The sequence below is a fragment of the Chrysochloris asiatica genome, unplaced genomic scaffold, assembly GCF_000296735.1.
Source record: "Chrysochloris asiatica unplaced genomic scaffold, ChrAsi1.0 scaffold00132, whole genome shotgun sequence".
In the NCBI taxonomy this organism is placed as follows: domain Eukaryota; kingdom Metazoa; phylum Chordata; class Mammalia; order Afrosoricida; family Chrysochloridae; genus Chrysochloris; species Chrysochloris asiatica.
Window position 1 is genome coordinate 2,838,191 of NW_006408650.1, and position 16,025 is coordinate 2,854,215.

The 16,025-nt window shown below is 41.5% G+C and overlaps 1 protein-coding gene and 1 pseudogene across 1 annotated transcript in view; both read right to left on the reverse strand.

Moving 5' to 3' along the window:
• The window catches only part of CCDC40 (coiled-coil domain containing 40), a 51,696-nt gene extending 39,681 nt beyond the window's left edge, over window positions 1-12,015 (reverse strand). Inside the window, exons 1-2 of the mRNA XM_006869647.1 lie at window positions 11,980-12,015; window positions 9,591-9,941 (exon numbers count right to left, since the gene is read on the reverse strand). Of these exons, the coding sequence (XP_006869709.1) occupies window positions 9,591-9,941; window positions 11,980-12,015 (387 nt within the window). The remainder of the gene's footprint in view (window positions 1-9,590; window positions 9,942-11,979) is intronic.
• Window positions 12,016-13,813: 1,798 nt separating this feature from the next.
• The window catches only part of LOC102836105, an 8,242-nt pseudogene continuing 6,030 nt past the window's right edge, over window positions 13,814-16,025 (reverse strand).

Sequence of the window (16,025 nt, forward strand, 5' to 3'; positions counted from 1 at the left end):
GAGGCAGGGGTGGGAGGGACAGGGTTGTTTTGGGGTCTGGAACGGAGAGTTCAGAGCGACAGTCCCCTCTAATGTGAGAGCAGCCTAGTCCTGACATTCCTGGGAGAAATCCCACTTGGTCACGGTGTTGAATCCTCCTAAAATGGACTCGGTTCCTTCGTATTTTGTTGAGGATTCCTTGATATTCATGAGGGACATTGGTCCAGTTTTCTTGTGGCGAGTTTAGGTGGCGTTGGTTTTAGCGGGCTTCATTCTCTGTATTTAGGAAGTGTTTGTGAAGAATTTTTGTTAATTCCTCTTGAATTGTTTGGTACAATTCATTAGTGATTTTTTTTTTTTTTAAAAAAGGGCTTATTCCATCATTTGTTTTTTGTGAGTCTTATCTCTTTTTCTTGGTAGTCCTGGTGTGGCACTGCAGGATAATGTACTGGACCAAAAGGTCGGCAGTTCAAACCCACCAGCTGCTCCTTGGAAATCCTAGACAAGGTCACTAAGAGACAGAACTGACCTGGCCACTGACTGACCATGCTAACAAAAACAACATGTCTTTTTTGTCCCTCATTTCTTTAAATTTCCTGCTTTTTTTGTGTGTGTTTAGTTGATATTTTTTAGTGAATCGACTTGAACTTCTCATTTCCTTTTCTGTTTCTCTCTCTATATATATATATTTGTTGTTAGGCGCCATTGAGTCAGTCCCGACTCATAGTGACCCTGTGCACAACAGAACAAAACACTGCCCAGTCCTGGGCCAACCTCACAATTGTTGCCACGCTTGAACCCATCCTTCACGCTGGGGGTCTTCCTCTTTTTCTCTAACCCTCCGCCTTACCAAACATGAAATCCTTCTCCAGTAACTGGTTCCTCTTGACAATATGTCCAAGAGATGAAGTCTGGCCATCCTGGCCTCCAAGGAGCACTCTGGCTGCACTTCTTCCAACGCAGATCTATTGGTTCTTTTGGCAGCCCATGGTACTTTCAATATTCTCCTCCAACACCATAACTCAAAAGCATCAATTCTTCTACAGTCTTCCTTATTCACTGTCCACCTTTCACATGCAAATTAGGTTATTGAAAATGCCATGGCTTGGGTCAGAGGCACCTTAGTCCTCAAGCTGACACCTCTGCTGTTCAACACTTTAAAGAGATCATGTACAGCAGACCACAAGGTTAGTGGTTCAAGTCCACCAGCTGGTCCATAGGAGAAAGATGAGGCTTTCTGTTCCCTAAGATTTAAAGCCTCGGAACCCCTATACTGGTTTGCTGTGAGTTGGAACAAAACTGATGACACGTAACAACAACAAATATATATATATATACAGTCCTGGTGTGGTGCTGTGGGTTAATGCTCTGAACCTCAAGCTTGGTTTGAATGGCTAAGTCGGCAGTTCAAGCTCACCAGCCGCTCCTCAGAAACCCTATACAGGGTCGTTATGAGTAGGAGAGTAGGAGCTGACTCGACGGCACTTAACAACAACATATATAAATGTAAATATATATAAATTTCTTTTGGGGACTTACATTTGCTAATCTACATTTATGAAAATTTAGTTTAAATGGTTACCAACTTAAATAAAATTCAGAAACTCTTCCTGGTGTCATAGATGAAAGTAATTCAGAAGATTTTGCTACAAAATCATAGATGCCTGTATTAAATAAAAATATCAAAATGTGAAACTATTGTTTCTCTACATATCTTCCATCTAGGTCTGCACCTGTCTGAGACGGTATTCCCATTTCCCTAACCCTTCCCAGAAGAATTCTGGGATCTTTGATTTACATGTCAAAACAGCAGTTCAGGCATCTTTTTGGGACTCAGATCATGTTCCTTTTAAAAGTTTTTTGAGATTTCCCGACAGCCCTGGCTACGCTCAGAGGATAAGCTGTTGCGATGGGAAATTTTTCCTCAGAACTACTTTTCTGGCTTTTTCTCACCAATGCCGTTTCAATGTCCTTGACACTTCTTTATAATAAGTCTCTGTGATCATCCTGTGTCCTTCAGGAATATCTGTCAAGATGGTCCCTTTGGAGTTTCCTCAAAACAGTCACCATAACCTCTGGGCTGACGTCTCTTCCTTGAACCCAGCAGATTCACTGTGCTGACTGGACCTTTTCTATGAAGGCACCCTAACGAGAGACAAATGTGTTACTCAGAGAACTTGTCTTCAGCATCCACTGATCACAAAGACATGCTTAAACACTTTTGGTTTGTATGAACTGGCACCTTCGTAGCAATACTTTTTGACTTACCCTCATATGCATGTAAAAGTTGAACAATGACTAAGGAAGATTGCAGAAGAATTGATGCCTTTGCGTTACGTTGTTGGAGGAGAATATTGAAGATACCATGCACTGCCAAAAGAACCAGCAGATCCGTGTTGCAGCCAGAGTGTTCCTTGGAAGTCAGGATGGCCAAACTTTGTCTCTTGTACTTGGACATGTTGTCAGGAGGGACCAATCACTGGAGAAGGATATTGTGTTTGGTAAGGTGGAGGGTCAGAGAAAAAGAGGAAGACCCCCAGCGTGATGGATTGGCACAGTGGCAGCAGCAACAGGCTCAAGCATGTGAGGTTGGCCCAGGACCAGGCAGTGTTTCGTTCTGTTGTGTTAGGGTCGCTGTGAGTCGGTACCAACTGGATGGCACCTAACAACAACAACGTACTAATCAGTATTGTTTAAGCTGTTGTCTATTATATTGTGTAGAACAAAACAAATAGGCTATCAATAAAAAAAGACAGGAAAATTGGCCCTTTTATCTGCCCTTGAGATTGCTTCTCCCACGGTCTTGATTTCTTTCTACAACTTCAAGTTACACTGTAGACTCGCCTCTTTCAAATGTGACGACTTCTGCAGTATCTCTTTTAGGGACGATCTAGTGGTAATGAACGTCCTGACTGGCTTTTGTGTCTCTAGAGATTGTCTTGATTTCACCCGCATTTTTGAAAGACAATTTTCTCCCATATAGATATATAGTTCTCCTTTTCCATTTTAATGGGTGTTTGTGAATATATACGACGGAGTATCCAAGCTGCCTTTTCAATATTCTTTTTGAAGGGGAGGGTGGGTAGGAGTAAGGAAAGAGGGTCAGGTTTAGGACTATTACTTTGTCTAGGCTAAACCTGTTGTTGTTGTTGTTAAGTGCCGTGGAGTCGGTTCCAACTCATAGCGACCCTGTATAGGGTTTTCAAGGAGTGGCTGGTGAGTTTGAACTGCTGACCTTGTGGTTCAAACCAACCTTATAGTCAAGTGCTTTATCCTACAGAGCCATACCAGGACTCCTAGAACTTCATTTAGTGTTAGGGTTATGGTTAGGACTAGGGCTAGTGTTAGGGATAAGGCTTGGTCTAGTTTGTAGGGCATAGTTAGACTTAATTTTATTTATCTTGGTTTTTTCTCTTGAAATCTTGGTTTCTCCTTCATCTGGAAGTTCTGTAATTCCATTATTCCTCTTTAAAATTTACTTGTTGCAACTGTAATTGCTGGTTCTGATTTCAGTCTTGTGGGTCTCTGACTTTGAATATTTCTATATCTGGGTTGAGGAGCCTTGGTCGTATAGAGGGTTATTCGATGGGCTATTATTAATCAAGAGCTCAATGGTTCAAATGCACCAGCTGCTCCTAGGGAGAAAGATGAAACTTTCTGCTTCCGTAGAGATTTACAGCCTCAGAAACTCTACACAGGGCTACTCTGAGTCAGAACCAACTCAACATCATCATGAATCTTAGTCTTAGATTGTTATTTGCTGTTGCTGACTCTCTGCCCAAAGAACCCCTTTTAGTATTTTTTTGTAAGGTTGGTCTGATTTTTACAAAGTCTTTGAATTTCTGTTGATCTAAAAATGATCTTGTTCGCTATCATATTTGATGGGCAGTTTTGCTGGTATATGATTCTCGATTGGCCAATTTTTTCTTTTAGAGTTTTATACATGTCATTCCACTGTCTTCTTGCCTGTGTGGTTTACCTTTGTAGGTAACTTTTCATTTTTCCTGAGCTGCTCCCAGGATTCTTTCCTTGCCTTTGGTTTTGAAAAATTTGATTATTAATATGTCTTGGTGATTTTCTTTTGAGGTCTATCCTGTTTGGAGTTTGTTCAGCTTCTTGGATGGTTAGTATCTCATTTTTATGATATTAGGGAAGTTTTCTTCCAACAGATCTTGGACAATATTCTCTATGTTTGTTTGTTTGTTTTTCTCTCCCTATACTCAAATTCTAATCACACATTACTTATTCCTCTTGATAGTTCTTTTTCTTGATTATTCTTTCAGCAGATAAATATCAAGAGCTTTTTCTTCAAGCTCAGTAACTCAGCCTTCTATTGACTCAGTTTTATGTCTTTGCCCTTTCAGTATGCCCTCTATTTCTAAAATCTTACTGTTAATCTTCTAACTTTCTAATCACTGGTTTTATATGATTTCCATTTGTTTTGTCAGTTTGTTTCCTGAATTCTAAAGCTTTGTCTATGCTTTTTTTGATTTCACTTGCAGATTTCTAAATCTGCTTAAGGTATTCTATTTCCTGACTGTATTTTGGTCACTTGTTTGAGGCACTCTATCTGATTTCTTCATGTGAGCTGAAATTATCTGTTTTCTCAGAGACACTGTGGTGTTGTATGTATATTTGATTGATGATTATAACTTGGTGTGTTCTCAGGCACTCACCACCTGTGTCCTGGAGGTTGTGAGAGAGACTGGAAGTGTGAACAAGGTTTTCTGTTCACTGTGGAGTGCAGTTCAGGGTGGGTTCACACACCCACAGAAACAGGGGTGCTATGTCAGGTGCCTGACTCCAGGCAGAGCAGTGGCTTGCAGGAGGGGGTGTAACTGGTTACTGGGTTGATGAGGGTGGGGATTAACCACACCCCCTGCAGCCTTCCTTGCTGCCAACCTCCAGCCGTGTCCTGTGCCCGAAGGCTGCTGTGTGGATAGGCACTTGGGAAGCTCAGGAAGACCACACAGCTCCACAACAGCCCATAGTCTGCCCATTCTTCTCACGTTCTGGTCCTGTTCTGTTTACTCTCCTGGTTGGCATTCAGTCCACCTCTCTGTCCTATCGGCTGACTTTCCAGGGCCACCACCTGTACCTGCTTCATGTAAACTCCCCTGTCTTTGTTGCAGAAGGTTTCTGATCAGTCCTGGAAGTTCAGGTACAGAGTTCTTTCTTGACAGTCAGTTTTGTTTATTTGGTCTTTCAGCATTCTCTAATGTTCTTTCATCTTATTGCCTTCTGGTCTCTTTTTTCTGAGGAGAAGCTGACACTTAGGCTTGTTGGAGCCCCCTTTTATTTGACAATTCACTACTCTCTATTTCATTTTCTACAAGTTTAATTGACCTCTTCTTTATACTTTGGGTGAAACATAAGGAGTTCACCACTCCCCTGCCGTCTCTATTAATAGGTTCTTGTTATAATCAACAGCAGCAAACAAACAAACCTTTTCAGGAAAGCCATGAAAAGGAAAACTTGGGAGAGAAACAGACGTCTTTTCTCCTTATGGAATGTCTCCATCATTGTAAATTGTTACTTTCATTTTAAATAGATAATTAATGTGACAGAGCATCCAAAATGTACAAAGCGTTCACAGTGTGTCTCTCTCTTACCCCTGTGTTACAGTGCATCCAACTCCCTCTGTAGTGGCAACAATTAGTGCCAAGTCCTTGTCCGTGCATATGAAAGCATGCCTTCCCTTTTCCCTCCACACATCCCAGTCTATAAGGAGCTCTGCTAGCGTAGTGGTTACGAATCGGGCTGCTAACCTCAGGGTCAGTAGTTTGAAACTACCAGCTGTTCCACAGGAGGATGAGGAGGCTTTCTGCTCCTGTACAGATTTACAGCCTCGAAAAAACCCTCTACAGAGTCGCTATGAGTCAGAACCAACTCCACGGCACATAACAACATCACAGTATATAATATGTACTATTCTGGCCTACTGTAGCGCTGTGGGCTAATGCGCTGGACTGCAAAGCCGCTTTGAATTATAAGGTTGGAAGTCCAAGCTCACCAGCTGCTCCTTGGAAGCCATATACAGGGTTACTCTGGGTTGGAACCGACTCGATGACAGTTAACAATTCTGCATTATGGAGTCTTGGTGTGGTGCTGTAGGATAAGCACTGGACTGCTAACTGCAAGGTTGGAAGTTCAAACCCACCAGCCTCTCCTCAGCAACCCTATATAGGGTCGCTATGAGTTGGAACCAACTCAACGGGACTTAACAATGACAACAGCAATTCAGTATTATGTGCTTTCTCTGAACATATTTTGAAGATCATCCCTAAACAAATTGTTGTCTCATTCTTTCTAAAAGACTACAGGTTTTACCATTATTTGACTGTATTATAAATTATTTAACCCCTGGTAGTATAGTGTTTACGAATCGGGCTTCTAATCTCACAGTCAGCAGTTTAAAACTACCGGTTGTTCTGTGGGAGAAAGATGAGGCTTTCTGCTCCCGTAAAGATTTACAGCCTCGGAAACTCTGTACAGGGTCGCTATGAGTTGGAACCGACTCCACAGCACATCACAACAACAACAACAATCCTTTCCATAGAAATATAGGATTTTTACAATTACTGGTATAGAAAATAACGCTTCAGTCTTTGTACACTGATTGCTTAATCCATGTGTCATTTCACGTTTCTAGGATAAATTTCTGGAATTAATTGCTCGATCAAATAGAAGGCACATTCGCTTTTCTCTTGCTACTTTTAGGATTCTCTGTGTCTGGGTTTTGATGGCTGGATTATAATGTGTCTGTCCAGGTCTCATGGAGTTTCTCATACACAGAGCTTGTTGAACACACTGTAGGCGCACATGGGTGTCTTGTGATAAATTTGGAAATTTTGTAGTCATTTTTCTTCCTGCTCCCTTTCTCTTTCTCCTCTCCTTCTGAGACTCCCATAATACATACCTACTGGTTTACTTAACGGTGTCCTCCAGTTCGCCTACACTCTGTTCATTTTCCTCTGTTTTCTTTTATATATTTGTTCCTCAGGCTGGATGATTTCAATTGGCTGATCTTTAAGTACACTGGTTCTTTCTTCTGCCAGTTCAGATCTCTGTTGATCCTCTAATGCTTTTTAAACTCACCTATTGTACTTCTTTTTAGCACTATCATTTGTTTTTTTTTTAAATAATTTATATCTCTTTGTTAATAATCTCATTTTGTTCCTACATCATTTATAATTTTCTGACTTTCTTTAGTGGTATATATATGCATATATGTGTGTGTGTGTATGTATATATATGTGTGTGTATATATATATGTATGTGTGCCATGGAGTTGTTTTCAACCCATACCAACCCTGTATAGGGTTTCCAAGAAGCAGCTGGTGAACTTGAACTGCTAACCTTGCAATTCATACTGACATTGCAGTTCAGTGCATTAACCCACAGTGCCACACCAGGACTATATATATATATATAAAACTTCCTTGAGAATATTTAAAAGTTGTTTTAAAGTCTGTATCTGGTAGGCCCATTGTGTCATCTTCCAGAAGGATGATTTGTGTTGGTTTTGTTTATTAGCATGGCCCATCTTCATGGTTCCTCTATATTTGTTGTTGTTGTTGTCAGGTGCCACCAAGTTGGAACCGACTCATAGCGACCCCATGCACAGCAGAACGAAACAATGTCCAATCCTGGGCCAACCTCACTACCGCTGCCACACTTGAGTCCATCAATGATGCCACCTGGCTGATCCATCTCGTTGGGGGTCTTCCTCTTTATCTCTGACCCTCCTATAGCTTGTGAGTTTTGTTGTTGTTGTTACAAATAGAACATTTGAATAGTCTGATACAGTAGCTTTAGAACTCAGGTTCTAGGTTTAGTTTTCCTTCTCTTTTCCATTGTTTTTCTATTGTTGAAAGGTATGGAAATCTTTTGTGTTTTAGTGACTTTTCCAAATTATTTTACAGAAACAAATGGAAGAAAAACTAGAAAAAACACCTCTTAACAGTTTTTTTGTTTTTTCAGAATGGCTCTATGCTATAACTAAACTCATCTTGAGACCCACCTGAAGAGAAAATGTAGGTTAGTTTTGGGCTTTCTGGGCATGCGTCTTGCCCTGGGCATGCATGTGACTCTTGAAATTCCAAATAGTTCCTGAGATATGAATGTCCAACCCATGAAACTTATATATTAAAAGTTCACAGTACATACAGTGGTCCGTAATAACAAAGAGATACTACTTTGCAATGTATATCACAACAATATTATTGCTATTATGGTGTTGTTACATAAAAGATATTTTCGTGTATCTGGAAGTATATCTTTCATATTTTTTATGCTTAGTGAGATACACTATTAGCTGTGTAGAATCAGCCCTGGACTGCTAACTGCAAGGTTGGAGGTTCAAACCCACCAGCTGCTCCCTAGAAAACCAATACAGGGTCGCTATGAGTTGGAACCAACTGGATGGCATTTAACAGCAACCACAAAGTGCAATATATGCTAAATACTAAGTCCTGGGGTGGCGCTGTAGGTTAATGCACCAGACTGCAAAGCCACTTGAACTGCAAGGTCAGTGGTTCAAGCTCACCAACTGCTTCTCGGAAACACTATACAGGGTCGCTATGGGTTAGAACCGACTCGATAGCACTTAACAACAACATCAACAACTAGACAACATTTGACTGATGTTAACTATGAACCGTATCCGACTTCCATTTACAGACACGTTTGACTTCAAGACAGACTTAGGGATGGAGATCTTTGATAATCCAGGGATTGTCTGTATAGACACTCAGGTGACCTCAAATGCTCCAATTTCCCAAATAAATTCTCTCCCTGCAGTTTTGACCCCGGTATCTCACAAACATTGTCCTTTGCATTATGTTCACTGGCAACGTCTCCAGCTGCGCTGACCACTCCTCTGTCCTGAGTGACCTCCGAAATGGACAAAGCAGACACAAGAGCCTTAGGGAGTCGCTTGGCTTTGTTAACGAGATGAGCTCTGCTCACTCCAGAACCAAAGACCAAGATCCCAAGCGGGAAAGTTGGCAGCCTCTGCAGGCAGTGAATATGAACAAAAGTCTCGTCTGCCAAGCCTTCGCCTCACAACTAAGATCCCCCAACTGCTCACCAGAGTCCCAACAAGGCCAACACTGCCCTTGTCGTTTTCTGCCTCCTGTTTGTTTGTTTAAATGTGGGAGGCCTGTAAGTGAAGCGGCTTACTCTGCCATCTGGGCTTCAGTTTCTATTTTCCTTATTCTCTCGCACTGTGCTGTCCACAAGGGTAGCCACTAGCAATGGGTGGTGTTTAAAATTTAAAGTAAAAGTAAAATAAAGAAACAAAAAATTCGTTCCTCCATCACACTAGTCGGTCACATGGGTGTTCAGGGAGTTCTATTGGACAGTGTGCTGGTCTGGGGGCGGGACCCTGGATGCAGACACACGATTGGTGGCTATGGACTGCCTCTCGTCTTGGGTTTGGAAAATTTGAAGAGCCTGGGATCACTCAGTATTGAGTAGTGAATTCTGAGACCTCAGTTTGCTCAGACATTTCTACTAGGGATTGTGGTTTTTATTCATAGTGTATCCGTAGTTCCTAGCATACATAGGGCAGGAAAACATCGCATAAAGCTTAACCCACGAACACTCACCAGTTTGCTAAGCTGGTCATTTTGCTCAGACGCCTCTTCTCCTAGTTCTGATGGACTGCTGGGCTCCCTGTAGGAGTCCAGACTGGTTTTAACAAGGATTTTTTCATATGGATACTCAGAGTCTACTTCATCTCCAGACAGTTCCGCAGGGCTGACGTCTGTGTCACTGATGTTCACAGAACTGATTTTCACATTGGAGGATTTGTCTTCCACGTAGGACTGAACGTCCACGTTGGAATAGCCTTCCACATCGGATTCGGCTTCCCCTTGGGTTGTGGTTTCTCCTTCAGAGCCCTCTGCAGCACCAACTTCTTCATTTTCCTGACCATTGTTATCCTTTAGTGGTAAGACCTGCAGTGATATGGCAGGGAAATAAGTCAGGAAAAACTCTAGAGAATCTAGAAGGGTGTAATTACACTGATGGGAAAATGGCATTGGTGTGGTGCTGTGGGTTAATGCGCTGGACTGAAAAGTTGGTTTGAATGGTTAAGGTTGGCGGTTCAAGCTCACCAGCCACTTCCTGGAAACCCTATACAGGGTTGCTATGGGTCAGAACCAACTCGATGGCACTGAACAACAATAACAAACATCCCTATGGAGTCCTAGTATAGTGCTGTAGGATAAGCACTGAACCAGAAGGTTGGTTTGAACTTCAAGGTTGGCAGTTCAAACTCACCAGTTATTCCGCAGAAACTCTATACCGGGTTGCTATGAGATGGAACCGACTTAACAGCATTTAACAACAACAACAACCATCCCTGTGAGGGAGGTACAGCTCATGTTTTCACTCTCTGGGATTGGTCCTCCCACCCACCATAATAATTTTGCACCCTTTATTACAGGAAATAGTTCTAAAAAGACAATCCAAGAGTAGACAGTATATGACAATGTGGAATAGTGACCAACCCTTTAGAATTAACCAAACCAAGCCCACTGCCACAGAGTTGATTCCAACTTACAGCAAAACTTTACAATAGGGCATATGTTTCTCACAACGGATTGTGTTCATTCTAGTTCGAGGTAACTGGGTCATACCGTGCACGTGGGCAAGTCCTTCCTGGTTTTGAATTCCTATAAACACAAACCCAGAATAAACCTTCCCACACATGGTCTTACCTTGTCACTCGAATGATTCTGTTCCTCTTCTTCAGGAGTGGATGAGCCTTCCAGGTGAGACCTGGTTTTAAAGAAACAATTTAAAACAAGAGCTTCTCCCACCCCCTGCCCCTTCCACCAAAGCTGGCGTGTTACTGTGAAGCTGGAAGCCATTGGTATTCAAAGGCCACCAGGGTCGCCCAGGTTGGATAGGTTTCAATAGCAGCCAGGTTGGATAGGAATGAGGACTGGGGATCTCTTTCTGAAAAAAATCGGTCAGTAAAAGCCTTATGAGTAGCAGTGGAACCTAGTCTGATACAGCGCCAGGAAATGAGCCCCTCAGGTTGGAAGGCACTCAAAATAAGACTGGGGAAAACTGCCTCCTCACAACTGAGCCAACCTGAGTGGCAAACTGGAGCAAAGCTCTCAGGACCTTCATTTGCTGATGGGACACAACTCAAGATCAGATGGAATAGCTGCAAACCTCCATTAATAATCAGAATGCAGACTATAAAAGTATGAATCCAAGAAAATTGGAAGTCATCAAACATGAATGGGACACCTAAAAATAGGTGCCCTTGGCATTATTAGTGAGCGGACATGAACTGCATTGGGCCTTTCGGATCTGACAAAAATGTAGTCTACTATGCTAGAAATTCTTTCTTTTTTGAACTTTCTATTATGAATTGAGTGAAGGTTTACAGAGCAGATCATCAGGCTTACATTCAACAAACCATACGCTTTACTTCACTATGTGGTTGCAATCCCCACCACGTACCAACAGTTAACAGCAGTTACCTCTATTCACTAACTCTTGCATTCTTCCCTGTGTCTCTTGCTACCTTCATCTTTCTTCTACTAACTTCCCTCTTGCTGTATATTGTCCGCCCTGTCAATTGTGTTGACATGTGTCTACCCTCTAGCACACAAATAATTTTCCCAATCCCCCTCACCCCGTAGTCATCATTGCTGTTTATCAAGAAAACTTTAAAAAAAAACTTTTTACGTTAGTCTCCATACAATGTTTATCTTTTTGAGACTGACTAATTTCACTCAGCATAATGTCCTCCAGGTTCAACCTGTGAGGTGTTTCACAGATTCATCATTATTCTTCAGTGTTTTGTAATATTCCATTGTGTGTGTATGTACGAAAGTTTAACCATTCTTCTGTTGAAGGGCATTTAGGCTGTCTCCATCTTTTTGATATGTCTCCTGTAGACAGCATATTGAAAGATCCTGTTTTCTTATCCGTTTTGCTCTTTGTTTTTTGACTTACACATTTCAATGCACTCACATTCAGTGTCAATAGGTATGAATTGATCGGTGTCATTTTTCGTGTGTTTTCAGTTTCTTCCATGTGGTGATGCCGGATTCTTTGTTCCATATAATTTTCTATGCTGAGTTCATTTTGTTTGTGGGCTTTCTTGTCATTTTAATTTCTTCTCTATTAATGTTTACTAAATCTCTCTGATTTTCCCCTTTTTAACATTTTTATATACAGGTGTATTATTTTTCTTTGGAGTTGCCCTGTAATTTGTGAATTTTTCCCTGTTTAAAACAGTCTGTCTTATCTTGAAGTCTACTTGACTTCCTGGCCATTTGGAAGTTCTGTATCTACACTATTCCCTCTTCTTGCTTTGTAGTTGACTTCATTATACGTTTATATCTCTGGTTCTTTATTTTCAGTCTTGTAGGTTTGTTTTACTTTAAATACTCAATTATATTTAATTATGATTTAATTATAAATAATAATATTTATAACTCAACTGTACCTGAATTGAATTCTGGGTGGTGGTGTCATGTCTGGTAATTTTAGGGTGTTGTCTCCTGTTGTTGGTTCTCAGTCCAAAGAACACATTTTAGTAAGTTGGTCTGGTCATTACAAATTCCTTTAATTTCTGTTTATCAGGAAATGTTTTAATTTTGCAATCATATTTAAGGGACAGTTTTGCTGGGTATATGATTCTTGGTTGGCAGTCTTTCTCTTTCAGAGTTTGTGTATGTCATCCCATTGCCTTCTTGCTTGCATGGTTTCTGCTGAGAAATCAGAGCTTTGTCTTTCTGATTTCCTTTGTAGGTAACTTTTCAATGTTCCTGAGATGCTCTCAGGAGTCTTTCCTTGTCTTTGATTTTTTTGAAAGTTTGATTATGATACGTCTTGCTGATTTTCTTTTGGGATCTATCCTGTTTGGGGTTCATTCAGCTTCTTGTATGCTTAGCATCTCGTCTTTCACGAGATTAGCGAAGTTTTCTTCCAACAACTTTTCAACAGTTTTCTCTATGCTTGTCTCTTGCTGGTCTGGAATTTCAATCACCAGTAAGTTGTTCCTCTTTATGGCATCCTACATAACTCTTAGGCTTCCTTCAGAGTTTTTCTTTCTTTTTTCTGATTGTTCTTATAGTATTCTAGTCTTGAGAGATTTCTCTTCCGGTTTACTAATTTAGGAGGTCATTACTTTCCATCTACTCTTTTACCCTTTCAATATATTGTTCATTTCTGGGATCTCAGTCTTAATCTCTGAATTTCTAATTGCAGATTTGTATTGTTTCAAAATCTGCATTTATTTTGCCTGTTTGTTTTTGTAGTGTTCTCCTGAATTCTTCTAAAGTTTTTAATAGTGTTCTCCCTGTTTTCCTCACTCTTTCTATTGATCCTTTGAAGGTACCTAACATTCTTTTTTTTTTTTTTTTTAAATGGACAATCATATTGTTTGTTTAATAGATCATCAACTTTGTCCCCATAACCTGCTTAAAACTGGAATTTCTTATTTCCATTCCAGAAATAATACAATGACAAAGTTAATCAGAGTGAGCTATTTAAAGAGAACTAAGCTAACACAGCTCACTTTCTTTTAAGAAATATACACATTCTAATTTCACTCAACATAATGTCCTCAAGGTTCATCCAAAATATACATGTTCTAGAAAGCACGAGTTAGCCACTAGAAATTGAAACTGAAGAATGTAGGAGAATCCAGAGTGCCACAATGAGCTGAGATGCTGTGAATATGTTTTAAGGTTCTTGGTGCTTCATCTCTTGCCAGTAGCAGAATCGTGAAAGCTAATGGCAAAGTGAAAGCTCTCAGGTGACTTAGGACTGTGTACAGGAACCAAAGGGCAGGGAGTCACTAACTGTTGCTGAGAGCATCTACCCCAGGAAGAACTTGACCTTCCAGGAGCTCCAGTCTAGCACCATCCCCAGTGCTCACATGGCTGACTTTATCCTCAATGTTCCATTTGGTACAGCAAGTGGCAGTATCTCCACCACCTATGATGGTGATGGAGACCCTGGAAGTGGCTTTTACCACCTCATCCATGAGGGCTTTGGTTCTCTGGGCAAAAGCTTCCCATTCAAACACCCCCACAGGTCCATTCCACACAATCAGCTTAGCCCGAGTAACAGTCTCTGCATACTTCTTGCTGCTCTCAGGACCACAGTCTAAGCCCGTCCAGCTAACAGGTATGCCAGAGGCCACAGTGGCTTGGCCAGTTTTGGCATTCTCATCAAACTTGTCAGCAATGACAAAGTCACTAGGCTAGGTAATCTTTACACCATTCTTCTCAGCTTTGGACATTAGGCCTTTGACAATCTTGGCTCCCTCTTCATCAAATAGAGAAGTGCCAATCTCCATGTTATTGAGCACTTTAAGGAAGGTAAAAGTCATTCCACCACCAATAATCATCTCATTGACTTTGTCTAGCATATTATTGATCAGTTGGCTCTTGTCTGCAACTTTAGCTCCGCCCAGGATGGCCAGGAAGGGTCATTCTGGGCTCTCCAAGGCTTTGGCAAAGTAATCCAGCTCTTTCTTCATCAAGAAACCACCAGCCTTCTGTGGCAGATTCACTCCCACCATGGGACAGTGGGCTCGGTGAGCAGTGCCCAAAGCACCACTGACATAGACATCCCCTAGCTTGCAAAGTGAATCCTGGAAAGCTTCTGTTTCACTTGGCTTGGCTTTAACCTTATTCCCGGAAGCATTTTTTCCCTTTCCTTCTTCTTCTACATGAGAGTGAAGGTTCTCCAGTAGGATGACAAAACCAGCAGCTAGACCAGCACAGGCTTTCTCTACTTCTGGACCCACACAGTCCTTCAAGAAAAGAACATCCTTGCCCAGCAAAGATTTGAGTTCTACAGCAACTGGCTCTAAGGAGTATTTGTCAGGCATGCGGACACCATCAGGCCGGCCAAGGTGGCTCATAAGAACAACTGACTTGGCTCCATTGTCCAAGCAGAATTTAACGCTTGGGATGGCAGCCTTAATCCTCTGGTTGTTCTTCATAGGAACATTAAAGTCCACTCTAATGACCATTCACTTTCCTTTCACGTCCAGCTTCTCCAGAGTAAGCGTGTTAGAAAGAGACACCTTGGCAATATAGCAAAGGTGAGTTGCTCGGGCAGCAGAAAGTGGCAGTGAGCTGCAACAGCCTAGGAGGGCTGGAGAAACGTGTGGAAAGTCCTAATTATCATTCTTTTGAATTCTTTTTCAGTTAGTTCCATGACCTTTTCTTCTCTGAAACATCTTCTGACTCTGTATCTTAGTCATTTGTTTGAGCCATTTCTCTCTTGTTTCTTCATGTTGTCTCCCAGGCATTGTGGGGTTGTTGTATTTGTAAACAGTACGGCTGTTGGACCCGGAGGGTAGAAATCTCTGGAAGGCTCCTGCAATTCAAGAAACTCATGAGGTGGTTGTGGAAGGGATGTGACAGCAGAGCTCCGTAGGTGTGGCTCCTATTGGCCTTGGTATTATGTATGTTCAGGGGACTCAATCCGGAAATAGTTCATGGGGGTCCTGGATGGAGCTGGTTTCAGTGTCTGTTAGGACCACAGGGAAGCTAAGGGCAGCGTGACTGGTTACATGCTGGTCTGGTGGCTCTGAGGGTTTTGTGTGTCTGGCGCTGAGTCCACCTGAATCCAGGCACCAAAGCGACACAACCTGTCCCCACCTCAGGCTGTCATGGTTTCCAACCATGTGAGGAATGATTTCTTGACTAATGACTACATTGACAAATTGGAAGAGATTGGTGTCACATTCATCATCTAAAATAAAATTTCAAGATCTATCCTGTAAGTACAAAGTTGCCTGTAATCAGATAATACCCTTATACCTACGAGGAAAACCAGTTAATATAACTACTATTCAAATTTATGCACTAACCACTAATGTTAAAGATGAAGAAATTGAAGATTTTCATCAACTTCTTCAGGCTGAAATTGATCAGATATGCGATCAAGATGCACTGATAAATACTGGTGATTGGAATGTGAAAGTTGGAAACAAAGAAGGATCAGTAACTGGAAAATATGGCTTTGTGATGGAAATAATGATGGAGATTTCA